This window comes from Microtus ochrogaster, chromosome 24, assembly GCF_000317375.1.
Source record: "Microtus ochrogaster isolate Prairie Vole_2 chromosome 24, MicOch1.0, whole genome shotgun sequence".
Classification (NCBI taxonomy): domain Eukaryota; kingdom Metazoa; phylum Chordata; class Mammalia; order Rodentia; family Cricetidae; genus Microtus; species Microtus ochrogaster.
The window spans coordinates 23,034,223-23,054,705 of record NC_022024.1 but is presented as its reverse complement, the minus strand read 5'-3'; the positions used below and the strand labels follow the sequence as shown (position 1 = coordinate 23,054,705).

Sequence of the window (20,483 nt, the reverse complement as noted above, 5' to 3'; positions counted from 1 at the left end):
GTCTCTAACTAGAGGTTCCTCATTTTTGCAAATGAAAGACGATACTACAGCTCCAGAAGCTATTACAATAAGGGAGATTTTTAAAGCACCGTGTCTGTAGTCTTTGAGAAATCTAGAATCGTTAGTCAGCGCCCTCAGTAAAGAGAGCAATGAAGAGATAAGTGATTACCTATGCTCTCTTTCTGAGGAGTGTGTGAAGAAAGTGTCAGGAATCCAGCAAGCTCTAGAAAAAACCATATTCTTACAGAAAAGCAGTTCATCATTTCAAGCATCACCAAGAGCTTCAGAATTAATGCAGAAATTATCACATGGGCAAAAGTCCGCAGTATTTTGTCAACAATCGTATGACCATGATGTGGAAAAAGTAACATCAGAAGATGAACAGGTCCATTATGAAGTGAAGTGTGCTGAGCTCAGTGTAAAAGACGAGAAAAGACAGAGTGAATCACCCTCACAGACTGAGATGTTGAGAAGTGCAGATCCTGTGCCTGTTACCCCACAGCCCAAGTCATCTCAGCTAGATCCCCTTGGAAATCTTATAGAACAGCTACAGAAAGAGCTAGTATTCCTTAGATTGCAGGTGAGCTTTCTTCATGCAATTTGTCTTATTTTCTTACCAGAGTTCTAGAACCAATTCTGATAAGATTTCTTTTTATCTGCACATTAAAACTCATTTATAATAACAGATCTGTACTTTAAAATAAAAACTAAAATAATTACAGTATATTTGCTTTGAACTTGTTGACTTGCCTAATATATTAAATGTTTCTTTAGAATGCAACTATAGCACAGGATTTATCGATCCAAGAAGAACAGAGTAGAAATGCAGAAATAGAACTTGACCGTCAGAGAAGCCAGGCAGAACAGGTAGTGTAAAGACAGACCGTGCAGGGCAACAACAGTTGATTCTAGGACAGAAACTGCTGCTATCCCCAGCCTCCTGCCAGCCACGGGGAGAGCGGGAGGAAGAGGTGGTAGCATCTCTGCTTTTATCCTTGGGCCTGCATTTTATAATTGCTCTGTCTCTGTAGCCTCTTTGTTGATGTGCTAAACTTGAATTTATAAAGCATTGTTTTAACCTGAAACCTATTTATTACTGTGATATTTTATGAAACATGTTTATTCTCTTTGTTCAGAATGAATTTCTTTCAAGAGAACTAATTGAGAAGGAAAGAGACTTAGAAAGAAGTAAGACGCTAATTGCTAAATTTCAGAATAAATGTAAGTCACTATTATCTCTTCCTTTTCTATACCTAATTTCTCTACACTAAAATGTAAACTTTAATACTTTATTATTTATTTATTTACTTTTCGATTTTGCGAGGCAAGGTTTCTCTGTAGCTCTAGAGCCCTGTCCTGGAACTAGCTCTTGCAGATCAGGCTGGCCTTGAACTCACAGAGATCTGCCTGCCTCTGCCTCCTGAGTGCTGGGATTAAAGACATTTGCTCCCACTGCCCGGCTAATTAGTTATTTTTTTTAATCTTTAATTGTCTTTATAATCTTAGCTCAGTCCCTGTTACATAGCTTTGTGGTTTACATAGGCATTTTTATTGTTATAGAATGTTAAAGTTCCATTTTTTACAAATGTACATCACATATTTTATATGTTTAAGTGAAAGTGAAGTTATAAAAATGTAAGGATTTTAATATAACAGAGCTATGCCACATGTGTGCCTGTGCATGTTTGCCTGTGTGTATGTGTGTGTGTGTGTGTGTATGCATATGACTAAAATAGGCATGGTGTTTAAGTCGACTGTTCTTGTTCCATTTATAGTTGGATTTTTTATTTACATTTTTGTTCTCCAATTTTTTTTATCTGAAATATCTGTCATGTACATGGAAAATGCAAGTTGTAAGAACAATATACTTATTCAATGTGAAAAAATATAATTACAGTAAAAGAATTAGTTGAAGAAAATAAGCAACTTGAAGAAGGCATGAAAGAAATTTTGCAAGCTATTAAGGACATGCAGAAGGACCCTGATGTGAAAGGAGGTGAAACTTCTCTAATCATCCCAAGTCTGGAAAGACTGGTTAATGTAAGTTACGTGTGATGATAATGTTTGCCTGCAGCCAGTCCTTTTCTAGGGATTTCTGCTTCTCATGCTGTGATAAAATACTCAGATAAAAAGCACCTTAAGAAATAGGATGAATTATACATTTCAGGTACGGCCTGTTATGGCAGGAAAGTGTCAGCGGCAGGTACCAGAGCAGCTAATCACAGTGCATCCCCAGACTGGCAGAACTAACTCTTCTACTTTCTAGATGCTGAAGTGAGGAAGTGAAGATGTGAGAAACCCAGTATTTGCCCAGCTAACAAGAAACTGCCTCTTAAATGAATGCTGATCATCTTATTACTGTCTGTCTATTTTCTGCTTTACTAATCGATTAATATTTACTTAATGTTATTTATTATAATGAAGTAATCAGTATTTATAGTAACATAAGCTAAACTTAAATTTTATAAATATTACTTTATATATAAATTTAAATAACAGTCTTATTAGACATGCCGGTGAACGTAGGAAGTTGATTAAATTATTGAAAGACATATTTTTCCTGTCTCTGATTTTACCGTTTTCCATTTCATTTATAATATGTAATATAAACATACTAGGCTATAGAATCAAAGAATGCAGAAGGAATCTTTGATGCCAGTTTGCATTTGAAAGCCCAAGTTGATCAACTTACAGGAAGGAATGAAGAATTAAGGCAAGAACTCAGGGAATCTCGGAAAGAGGCTATAAATTATTCACAGCAGTTGGTAAAAGCAAACTTAAAGGTGAGACTTCTATTAAATACAAAAAAATATTAAAGCTATGACTGTCTGTTTTAATAGGAAACTTGGGGTTTTGTTTTTTTGTGTTTATCCTGGCTGTCCTAGAACTTGCTTTGTAGACCAAGCTGATCTTGAACTCACAGAGTTCCATCTGCGTCTGCCTCCTGAGTGCTGGCATGAAAGGTATGTGCCACCACCACTCTAACTAGGAAACTTTTTTTTTTAAAGACTTTTTTTGAAAGGAAAATGTCCTTTGAGTTCTTTCAACCCTAAACCACCTTTTTTTTTATTTTTGAAATCTGAAAATGTTTTTATTTATTTATTCTTTGATAATTTTTTATAGTGTATTTTGACCATATCCCATCCATGCTTGATCAGTTTAGATCCTGTCTAACAAACATACTTCAAGTTCTTTCTCCCTCTTAAAACAACAACTAAAAACAAACAACAGAAACCTCAGACTGATTTGTGGTAGCCAGCTACCTACTCCTGAGCATGGCACCTGCCCTGGAGTATGGTGGTTATACTCGTGTTGACCTACTGAAGAAATGGGTTTCTTCCTCTCTGGGCAGTTTTACAGATGCCTGCTTAGCTAAGGCTGGGGCATGGTTAGCACATCATTTCCTCTGTGCTGTTATTTGTCAGGCTTGATCTTGTGCAGATATAGTGTGTGCTGTCAACAACAGTCTCCACATGGGCATCTGCCCTGCTGGGACTGGAAATGCTATCTCCATGGAGTCATCCACAACCTCTGGTCCCTAGCATCCTTCTGCCCCTCTTCCGCATATATCCTTGAGCCCTATTTATGCTGAACATCCTGATGTCTCTCATAAAGATTCCTTATGAAGCTATGTGGAGAAGTAAGTTCCTTTACTATATAAGAGAACATAAAAACTCTAATCTTGTATTAGGGATTTCTAAGTAAAAAAAATTAAAGTTTTATTAATTCTTGTCAAGTTCTTCCTGACCATTTAAAAAGATGCTCAGTGGAGAAAGCTGAAGAATAACTTCCTGCCTTGTAACTCTCTTAGCGTGATTATCATTCCTGGGTTGTTTCCAGATTGACCATCTGGAGAAAGAGACTGATCTTCTCCGCCAGTCTGCAGGAGCCAATGTAGTTTACAGAGGTGTGGACTTGCCTGATGGGATAGCACCGTCTAGTGCCCATATCATCAATTCCCAGAATGAATACTTAATACATCTTTTGCAGGTACTGGTAATCTCTGTAGTAATGGCAGACGTATTTGGTAGTATGTTTCTTAATTTAGTCTTTGAATTCCTGTGAGTTCTCAGAGTAAACAGGTATGCTATTAGTAGGTTGTGAGTCGGCTGGACTAATTTATAAGGGAAGTTTATTCTGTTTGCCTACATGTAAAGCATGTTCATGTCTCTTGTTGATCTGTGTTAGTCATTTGAAATGTATAAAGACATGAAGAATTATAAGCAGATGCCATAAAGTAGCATCGTTTTGTGTTTATTGCTGGTTAGAAAAGCAAGACAAAGGGCAAAGCTTCTCGATGCCCTTAGTAGATTGTCTCTTTTTGTGCTAATCACAGAAAAGCTTGCAAGTAAACCTGACCCTCACCATTTCTTTCCTGTGTAAATGTTGGTCCACTGCAAATTAGGAAGGGTGCTCTATTTCATCACTTGCCCTGTAATTGTACTTAAAAAACCTATTCAAAACAAAAATACATTTCTGATTTTAAGCAGCATTTCTTCTCACTGCTAGCTTATCTATTAGTGTGATACTTGAGTTATAATCATCAAATTTTGGTTTTGTATTTATATATAATATTCTTTATTTCAATTTGTATGATACAGGAGTCATGTAAGGGTAACTTAACAACATATCGAAACATTCCTTTAAAATTCATCTTATTAGCCGGGCAGTGGTGGCACACGCCTTTAATCCCAGCACTCGGGAGGCAGAGGCAGGTGGATCTCTGTAAGTTCGAGACCAGCCTAGTTCCAGGACAGGCTCCAAAGCCACAGAGAAACCCTGTCTCGAAAAACCAAAAAAATAAAATAAAATAAAATTCATCTTATTATCACTACTTTTAAATTCATGGCATTATTAATGATTCATTTTTGTACATTAGAGGGACATCGTCAACAAATAATGGCAACGTGATATACTTGATTTAAGATTTTTTTTTTTAATAAAAAAGTGGGGGCCTAGCAAAATGACGCTGTGGGTACAGGCACTAGTGCTGGCCCCGACAGCCTCTGTTTGTCTTCAGTGGCTGCACTATGTATTGGAAGGAGAGAACAGATGCCCTAAGTTATCCTTGGCCTCCAGACTGCTTCATGCACTCACCTGCATGCAAATGGGTGCTTTAATTAATTCAGTTTCCCCATGTTTAAAAAGACATAGGCTAATTTTAGTCAAGGCACAAAAATGTCTGCTGACCAAAGAATATGTTGCTAAATAATAGGAGTTGAGTGTTTGACTGTTCTGTTTGATAAATGTTTATGTTCAAGGTGAATACTGTAACAGATAGATGTGTGCTTACTATAGCTACCACATTTGAAAAGAATAATTTTGCTTGTTTTATAGGACTTTTATGTGTATTACCTTGTTCTTTGTATCTTATGTTAAAATGCTTGAAATATGGAGTTTTAATAATGTTTTTGGAATGTGAATCTGTACCCTTTGAATTCAAAATGTAGTGTAATGCTATTTAAACTTAATTTTTAGGACCTAGACAATAAAGAAAAGAAGTTAAAACATTTAGAAGATTCTCTTGAAGATTATAACAGAAAATTTGCAGTAATTCGTCATCAACAAAGTTTATTATATAAAGAATATCTAAGGTATCTATGTTTTGAAACTTTATAAATTTAGTAGGATATAGTACTGTTTTTTAGTCACAAAGAAAAGTACTGATCCCCTCCACATAACTGTTGTCAAAAGTGTGTTTAAATGTGCTTCTGAATTAGTTCAGTGATCTCAACCCTCTTCATGTCTGGGATTGACAGAGACGAGCCAGACTCCAGCACTAGGTAGATGTGAGACACTGAGCTAATTGTTTTTCCTCTACTGTGTGTGTCTTAGCTGCTTGTAAAAATCTATGATAACACTTTTTTTTTTTTAACACCAATAGGGTTGTCATGCAGTTAAGTGAATAATTACAAGAAAATGTTCAAGCTATTGCATAGCACAACTGTACACTATAGATAGCTGCTGTTGTTAGCCGTACTCATCCTGTCACCTTTACACAACCATGTTCTTAGGGACTACCATGCCTCCCCATACCTCTCACCTCATCACGACCATCATATTCTTAGGAGGAAGTAGGCTTCATAGCCAAAGGTGATTCTGAACACTTACGGTAGCATCTGATTGACAGGAAATCCAGAGGTAGTTAGAGGACGGATCAATTTATATGCATTTTTGTTAGCTACTATCCTTATAAAATATTTCTAGACGTTCATAGACCAGAGAGTCATGTTGATTGAAGAAGAGTAACATGTTTTTCCATATTTTGACACATATCTAATCAAAATTAAGTCATATGTTGAAATCAAAACCATTTAGAGGCAAAGGTAATTATGCCACTAAAATTCGCTCATGCCAAGCAAAAATTAACAGTTGTGTGACTTTTCAGTTAGCAAAAATAACTTACATACTTGTAAAACTGGTTCATCTAGATTTATTTTAATTGAAAAGTAAATCTGTATTTGTTTTATGCTATATGCACAAAATATTTAGAATGCAAATATTAGAAATCACTAGATTTGGAGAAAAATGATTTTCTCATTACCATTGGGTATCAAATGCAAATAGCTTTTGGATAGGGTTGGGACCCTCTGTCCACTTTATGAAGTTTTCTCCAAATCCAGTGATTTCTAATATTTACATTCAAAATTTTTTTTTGTATATTCATTGCTCATATTTAAGTTGAGCCAGAATTTTGAGTTTTTCAGAATTTGTTTAGCGTATTAACTATATTTATATTCTTAATCTTTTTCTCTATACAGTCTTTGTTTATAAATCCTATATTCTTAGTAGTTATTCAAAGTTATATATACATACACACACACACACATATATATATATATAAAATACATGTATATATGCTTTTACCAAATCAACTTAATCCAGTACGTGCTCTGCAAAGTTAGGTTTTATGGCATTTAGTTATGAAACCTTTAATGCTAAAGTGAAGTTTCAAAGAACCCTTTTCAAATGAATTTTTAAACCTTGGAGTTTTTTTTTCTATTTAATTTTTATTGACAAAATATTGTAGACTTGACTTTTATGTTTCAAGTCTGGATGAAGATTGAGGTATTATGTTGCAAATACATTAAAGAGATAGGGCAAATAAAGATGGAAATAACTTGATAAAATTGCTACCACTTTTAATTTACTAAAACATTGAGTGAAAATGTAACATCTTGTAATTTGAATGTTTGGTAGTGTGTCTTTCATTCTGAGAATATTTAAAGCTTCCATAATCTAGATTCATCCCTTTTGCAGTTAAAAAATTATTCTATTTATTATCTTTTTCATTGTTATTGTATGATATTATAGTGAAAAGGAGACGTGGAAAACAGAGTCTGAGACAACAAAAGAGGAGAAGAGGAAGCTTGAGGACCAAGTCCAGCAGGATGCTGTGAAAGTGAAGGAGTATGATGTAAGCCTGAGTCGGGATGTTACTCTGCTCCCGAGGCTCCCGAGGATAGCTGGTTCACTTAGTAACGCCAGTGTGCTTCTCTGCAGAATCTGCTCAGTGCTCTTCAGATGGATTCAAATGAGATGAAGAAAATGCTTTCAGAAAACAGTCGGAAAATCACCGTTTTGCAAGTGAATGAGAAGTCCCTCATACGGCAGTATACAACCCTGGTGGAAATGGAGCGGCAGCTCAGGAAAGAAAACGGGAAGCACAAGAATGACTTAGTGTCAATGGAAGCCGAAGTTACTGAAAAAATTGGGAGTTTGCAAAGATTTAAGGTATTTATGAAAATTTTTTTGTGGGGGGCAGCTTAGGAATTTTTCAGGTCTACAATCAGTGAGACTCTTGCACACCATCAACAGGATTAATGGTTCATGATTACTGACATTTCTGTAATTTTTTGTAGACTACTAAAATTGTAGACATAAATATTTTTAGCATATATCTCTATCAAAGAAAGTTTTGCTTGCATAATTGTAATGATGTTATTTTGCTGAAAAATTGACAGTATTTCCCTAACTTTCCCACTGTGCTGACTATATTTAGTCTTCTTTAGGTCTAGGCTTTGATCATGAATAGTGCATGTATTAAATTTGACAGTTGCGTGCCTGACCCTGAAGATAGTGACCTATTTTGCTGTGTTTTGCTCTTCTCTTTGAAGAATATTTGATTGATCTACTTTTTTTGATTTTTATCAAGTTTAGCTCTGAGATCTTGATTTGATTTAATTTAAATAGTTTTAGCAAGAATACATCTTAAATAATTATCTATGTTATGTCACTCCAAAAGATAGCATATCTGTCTAGATGGTGTTTTGTGGGGAATATCATCATTTTTGATTGATATCTATATTTTTAAGTGGTTAACTGGTAAGATTTTAGCATGTTATAAATAAAGGATCCTTTGCTACTTTTCCTAATAATTTTCTCATTCATGAAGGCCTGATATGGGTGTTCATGGTTTTCTCATATTATTAGTGCTGTTACATTCTTTTGAAGGTAGAGAAATTTTTGTCATTGGCCAGGGTATCAGGTCCTCTTCTAGTATATTTCCAACTGTGAAGACAGTATGAGAACTTCAATATTTCCTTTTCACCAGTAGTTACAGAAGGGAAGGGTGTGTGTGCTCTGTTTCCGGGCAGATTTGTCTTTTTTTTCGTGAGATTCTTCATCTTTGGTTATCATGATAAGTTCACAGACTTCAAAGAATTAGCCACATTTTACTCAGTTGATAATTCTAAACTTTGTTTGCTAGAAAGCTTTTTACAATGTTTTTTAGTTTTGTTTTTGTTTGTTTGTTTGTTTGTTTGTTTTAAGCATGGATCAATTAGTTTTTGAACCAAACTTGATTTGTTTCCTGGCATAAAGAAATTTTCTGGACCTAACTTACACACTGCTTCTGCTTGGATGCAAAGTAATCCAGTTCTTTAAGGAACCCTGTTTCTTTTTAGAGGGTTAAATATTTACATGCCAGAACTGATTATATGATTGCTAAAGAGATGCCATTGCTACTTGTCTCTTTCCTTGGAAGATATAGGGAATATCGCATGTAACTTTAGAATATGAGTGCATGCTGTTATTTCCAATCCAAACTTAACATTATAAGGTAATTATACCACTATATTTTATTCCCTAAACTCATTTAACTTTCTAATATTATTTTCTTCATTGTTTTGCATAGAAAACTAAAATATTAATTATTTTATCAGATATCATCACATATTAAAAATAATAGCATCTGTAACACTTCTTAGTATATGCTAAAATTTCTTTGTAGTTGTAATTTTCCTTGGAATCTGTCCTATTGAGCATTGTTGGCAAAAATAACATATTCTAGTAACTTGAAAGAAATCCGTCATTTTTTTATTTTCTTTTTGCTTTCAATATTAGGATTTTTCAAAGTGAATTAGAATATTTAAACCGTGTTTTAAAAGATTTAGTAAGAAATGTCTTGCTGCTGCCCCTGTCCTGCTATCCAGGTAACAGAATACTTTCCAGGTAGTATTTCTGCAACAGAAACAGAACCTGGGAGTGATTACCCATCCACTTCTGTCTGTACCTTCACCTGAGAGCTGTTTCTATTTGGACATGAATTAAGGAAAATTTGAGACTTAGGAATGTCCTTGTTTTTATTTTTGTGGCGTTAAGAAAATTGGACTCTTGGGTTTTACCAATATAGATAGTGCTGAAAATAAGAGCTGGCGTGTTCTGCCATCTTCCCTCTTTCTTCAAACATCGTTTCTGCTTTATGTTTTTTTGTGTTTCATTTTTTATAATAGGAAATAAGAAAGGGGAATGTTTTCAAGGAAACAAAACATATTTCCTTGCTTTTTATCCAGCCTGCTTCACAAAATGAAACCAAACCCCTAGAATATAGTAGAATAGTATATGTTTATTTACATGAAAGATGCTGTTGCAGTTAGAGCAGAAGCTCACTATACTCAGGAATGCATTATGACTACAGCGTCTTCATCTCCTCTTCATCAGTCTGGTTATTTATTGCACTGCTTGCCTCCATCATGTTGTTGTACCTTTTTATGTACCTTTGGCTGGTCATAGAGCATCTTACTGGAAAGAACTGAGAGTCCCTGTACCTTGTTTGTTTTAATAAAACCACTTTAGTGCCTCCGATTAATGACTTTTCATTAGAATGGTAGGACATTATGTGGCTTCTCTTCTTAGGGCCGTACAAATACCTAGTAAACTTAGAAATAGGAAAAGTTTGTTTTGGTTCAGAAATTGGGAGGTTTGAAAATATGGTCTCGCTATCTTTGGCCTGTGGTGGTACAAGTACATCATAGTAAGACTGGGCAATAGAGGCCTTCTTACTCATAGGTAATTGTAATAAAAAGGAAAAGAGAGCACGAAGGGACAGAGGCCCCATCATCCTTGTGAAAGCACACTCCAGGTGACCTGGGCTTCCCCCCGGCCCCCACACCTTAGTCCTTTCCGTTCCCTAGCAGCACCCTGCTACAGAATACGCTTTGACCATGTGTCTCTGGAGGAAGAATATTCTGTATTAGATTATAGCAAACAAGAAATAAGTAACAAATTCTTATTGCTACTATTTAGACTATTTTTATTACTCAATAATAGGAACCAAAAATAAGTTTGTGTGATTTTAAGAAAGCAGGCAAGCATAGCTAAAATGTAAAGGTTTCCTTATTTCCTACTAATTTTGTCATTTAAAATGTCAAATGTTTGGTTGACTTTAATCTTCTAAAGTTTATAATAGGCAGGCATCCAAAGGTTATTTCTGAATTGTTTATTTTACTTTCTCAAATTTATTATATTTCAATTTACTGTGACAGCTTGTAAAAGGATTCATTTAAACTGCTAATTAAAACTTTCCAAATATTATTTCCTATATGAAAGAATAACATGAGAAATATATTTTTCAAATGGTTTTAAAATCCATTTTGCTTTCAGTTGAATCATCTTTCTTAAAAATAACTAATGCTTTACCAGAAAAAGTATGCAAATTTAACTGTGCATCCTTTTTTTTCAGGAAATGGCTACCTTCAAAATTGCAGCTCTCCAGAAAGTTGTAGATAATAGTGTCTCTTTGTCTGAACTTGAACTTGCCAATAAGCAATACAATGAACTAACTACTAAGTACAGGGACATACTGCAGAAAGATAATATGCTTGTTCAGAGGACAAGTAACCTAGAGCACCTGGAGGTGAGTGTATATGATCTTTGAACCCTGTTATTTTAGCCACTTGACTTTGAGGGCATCCTGGGGCTGTAAGACTTTTACTGATTTCTAGTGATTAAAGTTGGTTTCTCTTTATGTAACTGTGGTGGAGATATGATCATGGGTATAACCTAGTTGTGGTTTGTCCTGGATATCAGTACGTATTTCTATATGTAACATACTGTGTATTTATAATTGTCAATAACTTAAAGGTGACTTTATCTAGGGCATCCTCTTATGTGTCTTATATGACTTAGATGATGCCACACACCATGGCCCCTGTCTGCGCTGTAAGCGCTAGACCCCAGTTCGTGAACTTCGGGCAAGGGGCTGGAGGTTGAGAATACACATGCAGAGACAGACCGACACACAGACCTTCCAACACTGGTACCAAAAAGCCCTCTTTAATAGCACCATGGAGGCTTAAATACCCTGCAGTCAATGGCCAACAGGTGAAAATCTCAACCTCTGATCCTCTAGGCAAACACAGCTTTTAGTAACTTCCATTAGAAGGCCCTAGACAGGGAAGAGCAGCTGAAGGCCAGGACTTAATTGGTCCCAACAGTCAAACTTCTTTCTTGGCACACATGGAATTAAAAGGAGACATGCTATTAAATACCTATTCTTCTCTTTTCTTGCCTTGATCTCAGAGTCCTCAAATTTGGTTTCTTATGATGAATTTGTTTCACTGTGAATGCATTATTAATAGCAATTCATAGATATTGGATGAGCGTTCCAAATCTCCATTTTCTCATGTTTTAGAAATACTGAAAACTGGGGTGGGGATGGAGGAGATGGCTCTGGGTGTAAAAGGTCTTCCTGGCAGGTAATTTGGATCTGTGAAACATGTATGTTTTAGTTTCTTTTGTGTGATGAATCACCTAGCAAAAGCAACTTTAAAAAGAAGGATTTCTCTGACTCCCAGTTCACGGTAGAGTCTGTCATGGTAGGGAAATCCATATAGCAGGAGCACATAGTGTGAAGCAGTTTGTCACATCGTGTCCTCAATCAAGGCATGGGTGAATGCATGCTTCCTTCTTCTTAGCTTGCTCTCTCCATCTTATAGCGTTGTCTCTCCCACTAAGGGAAGTGATCCACAGTCAAGATGCGTTTTCCTCCATTAGTTGATATAATTAAGGTACTCCCCCACAGGAGCCATCCCCCTGCTGATTATAGATTCTGTCAAGTTGACAACTATTATATTACATCATGAAAGAAAAAACCAGTATGGACCCATAATAGCATCACTCCTACAGCCACAGGGAGACAGAGAGAGGGAAATGACCTTGTCTGGAAGCCTGTGGCCAACTAGTCAGAATTATACAGCACAGAGGCAGAAACAATGAGGAAATGCCCTGCTTTTGTCAGAGTGAATGGCAAGAAGAGACTTCCAAAAGTTGTTCCTAGATCTCAACACATATGTTCCATTACATGTGTGCCTATACACACACATCACACACAGAGACTATAGTACTGGAAGGTCATAAGTTTCATTTGTGTATATAGTCCTGACTTTTCATTATTCTGCTTCTTAATCTTTATTTCCTCGGTGGAGTGTGTGTGTGTGTGTGTGTGTGTGTGTGTGTGTGTGTGTGTGTATGTGCATCACGTACTTGCTGTGCCTGCAGAGACCAGAAGAGGTTATTGGATCCTCTGTAACTGGAGTTACTGACAGTTACAGTCCGCGCTCTTTCCTCCCAGCTCTCTACATTTCCCACTTTTATCATTCTCGGGAGAAATGAAGGTCCAGGCATCCACAGGCTTCTCCGTAGAAGTAGAGGTGTATGTCTTTAAGATCCTCCACAAGCATGGAATAGGAAATAATTTGGGGAGCTCACATAGGAGAACACACTGAGTAAATGAAACATTATGTCTCTGATGACTTATGCAAAATAGCTTGAGTCATTATGTGTTAATACTACCTACAAATAATCTAGTCCATTTACTTTTTACTGCTTTTGCTGAAGACCAGAGATAATCATGTTACTGCTTAAAGATAATTCTATTTAGATGTGGTAATAATTTCCTTTCCCCATTCTCCATGTCCTTGTTCTATGTCTCCGGTATTAGCAAAGCTCTCAAGAAATCTGCAGTTAGCTACCAGTGAGCTGTTTCTTTCCTTATTTTGTCTTGCTAATACTCAAAACTCAGGCAAGAACTGAACGTCTCAGCTCCATCACTAGTCTTCAATAAACAGCTTTTTAAATTTTATTTGCTATTGTTATTATTTGTGTGTGTGTCTGTGTGTGTTTACATGTGTGTTTAGGTAAGATAATTTTTAGGAGTCAGTTCATGGTAGGTTCTGGGTATGGAACACAGATTGTCAGACTTGCACAATAAGAACTTTTGCTTGTTGAGGCATATTGCTTGCCTTCATTGACTTTTAGCTTAATTCTTCTGTTTTCCCAAAGAACATTTTTAAATTGTTCCTCAAAATTGGTGTTTGCATATGAGATATGGATTTACCTAGGCTGGGGGAAAGCACAGTACCAGAGTGCCTGCAGCCCGCTGAGGACTTGAGTGCAGATCCCAGCTTTTGTGATCGTGGTCAGGTTTCCACAGCTGCCCAGGACTTGGGAGTTAGAAACAGTTGGACCCTGAGGCCAGCATCAGCCTAGACTATCTACAGATAACAGACAGGCAAATGAACCTGAGCGTGAGAGTGAGCACAAATCCCTTGTCATTCCCTTTGTCTCCTGTTCTTTCTGTGATTCGTTTATAATTTTAACATTATCATCACATCTTTTATGCTCTTCTATTGCTGATGGCACTGTCTTGGCTTTTCACTTCACCTTGTTTTGTTGCAGCCATTACACACATTGCCATCTCCAGTCGTAAACCCTCCTTGCTGCCTCTAAAATGATAGCTACGCATACTGCAATCATGTTACTCACTCCCATGATTAGAATCACTTGATTGGCAAAAAGTCTAATTCTCTCTCTGTTTACCTTATGATAGTTCTTGCTCTAAGGCAGTGATTCTAAGCCTCTGGTTTGCTACTGGGATCAAACCACCCTTTCACAGGGGTGACCTGTGACATTGGAAAACACAGATGTCTACATTCATAACAGCAGCAAACTACAGCTATGGAGTAGCAATGAAAATAACTCTATGGTCGGTGGTCAACACGAAGGTCTCAGCATTAGGGAGTCTGAGAACCACTGCTTTAAAGCAAGACAAGAGTTTAAAAGCTCAGAGAAGGAAAATGGGGCTGAATTAGGAAAAGATTGGGTGTTTGAAGACCTAAGCAGCAGTAAGCAAAATTAGGAGCCTTGTACTACAGATTTTGGAATTTAGGGCATATGAATATGTCTCAATGAAGGATTATCAATGTTGGGTTGGCCTCTGGGCATGTTTATGGGGGGATTATTTTAACTAACTTTATTAATACGGTAATACATAGCCCACTGTGGTGCAACCACAGCCTTGGAGGGGGTTTCTGCTCTGTGTAAGAGTGGAGAAGTCAAGCTGAGTACCAGCAAGCAATCACACATGTACTTACTTGTGTTCTTGACCAGATGTGATAGGACTAGCTGTTTGAAGTTCCTGCCTTGAATTCCCTTAATGGTAGATGGAAACCTGGGATTATACCCCTTAAATAAGCTAACCCCTAAATTGTTTTTGTGATAGGCCGTTTTACCACAGCAACAAGAAGAACTAGCAAAGGAGATTCTACCACACTCACATACACACAGACCATAAATGGAGAAGCCTGTGGAATGTGGGATTTGTGCTTTTTCTTTTTACTGTTAACACCTAGCACCTGTCACAGATGATGTACTAGGGATGTGTGCCTGAGTGTTTGTGTGAATGAGGCAAATGAGCAGTAGTTTGTGAAAGTTCTGAAGCCCCTCTGTGTTCCTTATTGGTTAAAATGAATAGGTGTCTTTAGTGGCAAAGGCTAATACATGGAAGTTTAGAGCCAGGTGTATTATATGCTAGAGTTTATTATTTGTGTGTGTGTGTGTTGTGTGAGAAATTATAATTTGTAAAAAAAATATTTTTGAATTTGGTTAATTTCAGTATGATTTTTATCTGCATCTTTTAAAAATAAATCTTAAAAATTTCAATTAAAAATTGTGAGTGTTAAGAGATAATGCATAAGGTCGAAGCTGTGTCGGGTATGTGATAGCCTTGCACTGTAGTCATCTGTGATGTCTGTCTCTTATTCAGTGTGAAAATGCATCTTTAAAAGAACAAATGGACGCCATAAGTAAAGAGCTGGAGATTACGAAGGAGAAGCTGCACACCATTGAACAAGCCTGGGAACAAGAAACTAAATTAGGTAAGTCTTAACACAGAGAGGACCTGGTGATCCGTGCCTAAGAGCAATTGTTTGTACTGAAAATTCCTTTTCTGAGTAAAATATGGGCATGAACTGTATCCTACAGTGTAGTATACCGATTATAAATAATATCCTGGTGCTTGGTGTAGAGGTTTCATGTGAGTTTTTTTTCCTAGTAAAATCATATATTAATTTGTGATTAAACACTAGGTATTTTTAAATTATTTTAGCAATTAAAACCTAGTGATAATTTTGAAATATGTGTTTTTTGAGTGCAATTTTATGTCTTGTATATTATTTGATACCTTTAAATGAAAAGTTCACCACAATATATCAAAGAAAATTTGAGAATTTTTATTGCAGTAATATATTGTTATATTTTTATGTACTTTAAATAATAACCATTATTTGTTATATATCAAATTTAGTAGAAATTCAAAATATTTCTATATTTTAATCATTTATTTTATAAAAATTCATGCAATATCCTGTTATTTGAGTGCTTATGTTTAAAGTGTTAATTTTTTTATTTTGCTATTATTTAGAATGATACAAAGATTACCTTCATTTATATCTGACTTACCATATTAATTTTTTTTAAATTTTTTAATGCTATTCCTTTTTTGTTTGTTTGTTTGGTTGGTCAGTTGGTTGGTTGATTTTTAGAGACAAGGTTTCTCTGTAGCTTTGGTGCCTGTTCTGGAACTAGCTCTTATAGACCAGGCTGGCCTTGAACTCACAGAGATCCACCTGCCTCTGCCTCCCAAGTGCTGGGATTAAAGCCATGTGCCACCACCGCAATATGATAGTATTTGCTATTATGTGTGTACAAGGCCAAACATAGTGCTTGTGATTTGAGATTATACATGTAAAATTTCTTAATCATATAACTTCAGATTTTACTTTTGAGCATGGTGTTTGATAATGGTAAAAATCATGTCTTTGCACTTACATGTCCAAAGTGACATTGTTATCCTGTATTGCCCCAGTGCAGTTAGCATTCTTCTCATAGCAAGTGGTTCATTTCCAACTTCTGACAACCTTCTAACCTCTGTCAGCTCTGCATTGACCTTCACATTGGTGTCTCAGTAACCTTATACTTGGAGTTGGACTTTCTTTGGACTGCCAACTCCCAAATAATGACACGGAGACCTCTTATTAAGTATGAAAGCACTGCCTTAACTTTGGCTTATTCCTAACTAGCTCTTAAAATTTAGATGATCCTGTCTCTATTAATCTACATTCTGCTATGCGGCTTGTTACCTCTCCTCAGTACCTTACATACAGCTTCCTCCATGTCTGGATAGTTGGATAGTGAATCTCTTGTGCATCAGATTCCTCCCAGAGTTCCTCTCTTACCCTGGATGTCCTGCCTATCTCTTCTGCCTAGCTATTGGCTGTTCAGCTCCTTAATAAACCAATCAGAAGGTACTTTAACAGAGACAGATATTCACAGTGCACAAAAAGATTATCTCACAGCATACTGTTCTTATTGTCATTTGATTGATTAATGGAGATATTTAGTCTAGAAAGAAAAGGAGAATAGGTATCAGACAGTTAGGAATAAATAAATAAAGGGAAGAATGCAGATATGTCTTAATTCAAAAGTTCATTTCCTGCTATAGACTGTACTACTTTTTTAATACCTCTTCTGAATTATCTTCTGTGTGATGTATCGTAACATACAGGAAAGGAATCAAACATGGATAAGGCAAGAAAATCAATGACAAATAGTGACATTGTTTCTATTTCCAAAAAAATCACTGTGTTGGAAATGAAGGAATTAAATGAAAGGCAGAGAGCTGAACACTGTCAGAAAATGTATGAACACCTGAGGACCTCAGTAAAACACATGGAAGAACGGAATTTTGAATTGGAAACCAAATTCACTGAGGTTTGTACAACTTTTATCATGTAATCAGACAACAAAGATTAGTGATAGTAGATACTCGATTTCTGAGAACTTTGTACTCTAAGACTGCATGTGTGTGCAGCATTTGCATTTCATGTAATGGGTATACAGACAATTATTTTAAAATATGAATTGCTTTAGATTCAACCACTTATTTCTATACCCAGATTCTTTCTCGCCAATGTCATGGTAATAGTTTTCATGAACAGAAGGATGTTGTTTCTTTAAAAAGCAAATTGTCTTCCAAACCCATCTCTTCATTTAAAAATTACTCATTGTCTTTTATATTCCAGAGTGAGTTTGGAAGTAAGACTATAGTAAGAAGAAAAATAGTTAAAAAACTCTTCAAAAACTTTAATAGGAGGTTATTAAAGATTTTTAGTTGGTCTAAATAAGCAGTCTGCAAATATTCAACAATTTATGATTAAAGAACACCTTACAGATGTTCTTCTCTTAGGTTGATATATTTTCCAAAACATAAGTATTATTTTTATTTTAAGCCATAAATATTAATACAAGTTTATATAATTATTTCTAAAATTTATAAAAATTTTAACTCTTTGTAAGTACTTTGTTTATAGTTTAAAAATTCTTAGTGATTGCCTAAAATAAATAGCTTATGATAGAATTGGAGTATTACTACATCTTTTTTATAATGTGTTCTTGATTCTTTCTTTAGTTTCTGAACTAAGGGAAAGTAAAGAAGCCATAGTACTCAGAAGTCTAGATGTTGTGTGTCTAGGCTGGGGCTGTAGTTCATTGGTATGCTTAGTTCACACGGGCTCTGAGTTCTAGTCCCAGTGTAAGGTAAAGCAGAATTCGTAAGATAAAATAGTTCTGAGGATAACTTATTGTCACTTTTCCACAGCTTACCAAAATCAACCTGGATGCCCAGAAGGTGGAGCAGATGCTGAGAGATGAACTAGCTGACAGTGTGAGCAAGGCCGTGAGTGATGCTGATAGACAGCGCATTCTCGAGTTAGAGAAGAAGGAGGTGGAGCTCAAAGTTGAAGTGTCTAAGTAAGTGCACACAACAGTTCAGTCATTTGATGTGTCTGTTGATCTGCCTTTTGGAAGACCGATGATAGACAGATGGGACAATTTCCATACTCACTTTGTTTTTAAGAAGAGGATTAAGACCCCGTGACATAGCACTGGAGAGGAAATGACCTCTCAAAGTTTGCCCCCACCCACCTGAAATGTAGGGATGCAGCTGTAGAAGGCACCAAAGCAGAACAGAAACCATGTATGGTCCACTTCTTACTCATGTCGCCTGTTTTTCAGGGGAAGTAGAGAGGGAAGAGCAGGGGTCACTTAATATTTATTTTACTAACTTTAAAAAGAAAAGAATTTTTTACCTTTTTGTAAGGTTGATGTAAACATACTGTAGTGATATTTCATTTTTATTTTAATAAATGAAGCTTGCCTGAAGTTCAGAGTGTAAAACAGCCCCACTGTTTAGCCTTACAGACCAGGCAGTGGTGGCACAGACCTTTAATCTCAGTAATCATCTGGTTTGCCATAGAAACTGGGTGGTAGTGGTGCACACCTTTAATCCCAGCCCTAGAGAGGACTATAAGATGGGAGGAGACAGCTCTCACACACATCTCATTCTGAGATCCCTGGAGGCAGGATTTCAGTCTAAAGCTGAGGTAAGAGCCAGTGGCTGGCTGTTTTGCTTTTCTGACCTTCAGTTGAACCCCAATATCTGTTCTAGGTTTTTATTAATCATGCTACAACATATAATTAATTTGTATTTTTTGATTTAATTAACATTTCTTAGAAACTAGCTGTGTGGTAGGCATTGTGTAAGATATTAGACATCAATTCATGGACTCTTGCCTACTAACACTTAGGTAAAAGTTTTTTTCATTTGGCAGTAGGAAATATGCCCAGTTATTTTAGAGTACTAAATATATGCTATGCACTCACTTTCTAGTCAGGGGCTTCTTTCATGGATAATCCATGGGGAGCACTGAGTTTATGTGTCAAACACAAAGAACTTTTAGAATTGTGTGTGTGTGCTTATAAAATTATAACTTTTCCTTCAGAGTTCTTGGGAAAATCAGTCACTTTTAATTCTTTCCGTTATGATTGACTTTGTCTCTTCTCATAAACCTTACCTTGTAAGATGCATTCATTTCATTATATTTTATTAACCACCAGTTATAGAGGCTTTCCAATCTGTATGAGGAAACCCAATGTATATGTCCGTCCCACTTATCTCAAATTAATCTACCTAAAGAAAAAAAGGCATTTTCATTTGGCTTTGTTACAGAAATCATAAGGGAAATTTGTGCAAATGTATAATTTGTTTCTTTTTGTTTTTCAGCTAGTTGCTAAATCAAAATAAACCAGTCACACTTTCCATATAACATAACTTTCAAATATAAGGTTCTGTATACAAAGCATATAATATGTAAAAGTGAAAATGCATTTTACATTAATTCTTAACTGTACAGTTGCAACAGGTTAGCCTGTGTGCGTTGACCTACCATTTCCTAAATATAATAAAAAGTATCTTTGGGAGAATGTGTCGGGGTGTTTTCTGACCACCTGCCTTTGGAAAGTGACGTAGGTCATTGTCTCAGTTTCACTTAACAGATGGCATTATCTTTCCAAATGTGTATATTCTTCTGTGCCACAGGCAATGGACTTCCCAGAGTAGGGGATGCTTTCATAGATCACGTTTGGATCCTTTATGGAATTAGGTGTCATGAAATAGTTCAAGAGACCCTTGAACTCTTTGGACTTGGTGCAAAGAAGAGATGTCATAGACCAATTGCATTTCTAGAATGATATCTCAAAATTGGGACTTTTGGTGTTTGCTGAACTGTTCCTTAAATATTTTGTCACTTTCTAGACTGAGAGAGATTTCTGATATTGCCAAAAGACAAGTTGAGTTTTTGAATACGCAGCAACAGTCCAGGGAAAAGGAAGTGGAATCCCTCAGAATGCAGCTTCTGGACTACCAGGTGCATATTGTGCTGCCTCCTCTGTTTAGTCTGCTTGCTAAGCTCACCTCAGACTCTGATGGAGCCTGGCGTGCTAAGCAGGACTAGTTGCAGCAATAGAAACCTGTTCCTGTTAGTTGGGACTTTAGAAACCTTCCTTTTTTCCTTCTTCCCTTCTTT

The 20,483-nt window shown here is 36.2% G+C and overlaps 1 protein-coding gene across 2 annotated transcripts in view; it reads left to right on the top strand.

Annotated features, from left to right (window-relative positions):
- Cep290 (centrosomal protein 290) overlaps nucleotides 1–20,483 on the top strand; it is a 79,380-nt gene that overhangs the window by 22,828 nt on the left and 36,069 nt on the right. For both annotated transcript variants that reach the window (XM_013350354.2, XM_026784448.1), the window contains exons 18-29: nucleotides 1,137–1,221; nucleotides 1,898–2,040; nucleotides 2,619–2,783; nucleotides 3,841–3,990; nucleotides 5,479–5,594; nucleotides 7,315–7,417; nucleotides 7,504–7,734; nucleotides 10,964–11,137; nucleotides 15,326–15,437; nucleotides 17,126–17,331; nucleotides 18,218–18,369; nucleotides 20,213–20,324. In XM_013350354.2, coding sequence (XP_013205808.1) covers nucleotides 1,137–1,221; nucleotides 1,898–2,040; nucleotides 2,619–2,783; nucleotides 3,841–3,990; nucleotides 5,479–5,594; nucleotides 7,315–7,417; nucleotides 7,504–7,734; nucleotides 10,964–11,137; nucleotides 15,326–15,437; nucleotides 17,126–17,331; nucleotides 18,218–18,369; nucleotides 20,213–20,324 — 1,749 coding nt within the window. The remainder of the gene's footprint in view (nucleotides 1–1,136; nucleotides 1,222–1,897; nucleotides 2,041–2,618; nucleotides 2,784–3,840; nucleotides 3,991–5,478; nucleotides 5,595–7,314; nucleotides 7,418–7,503; nucleotides 7,735–10,963; nucleotides 11,138–15,325; nucleotides 15,438–17,125; nucleotides 17,332–18,217; nucleotides 18,370–20,212; nucleotides 20,325–20,483) is intronic.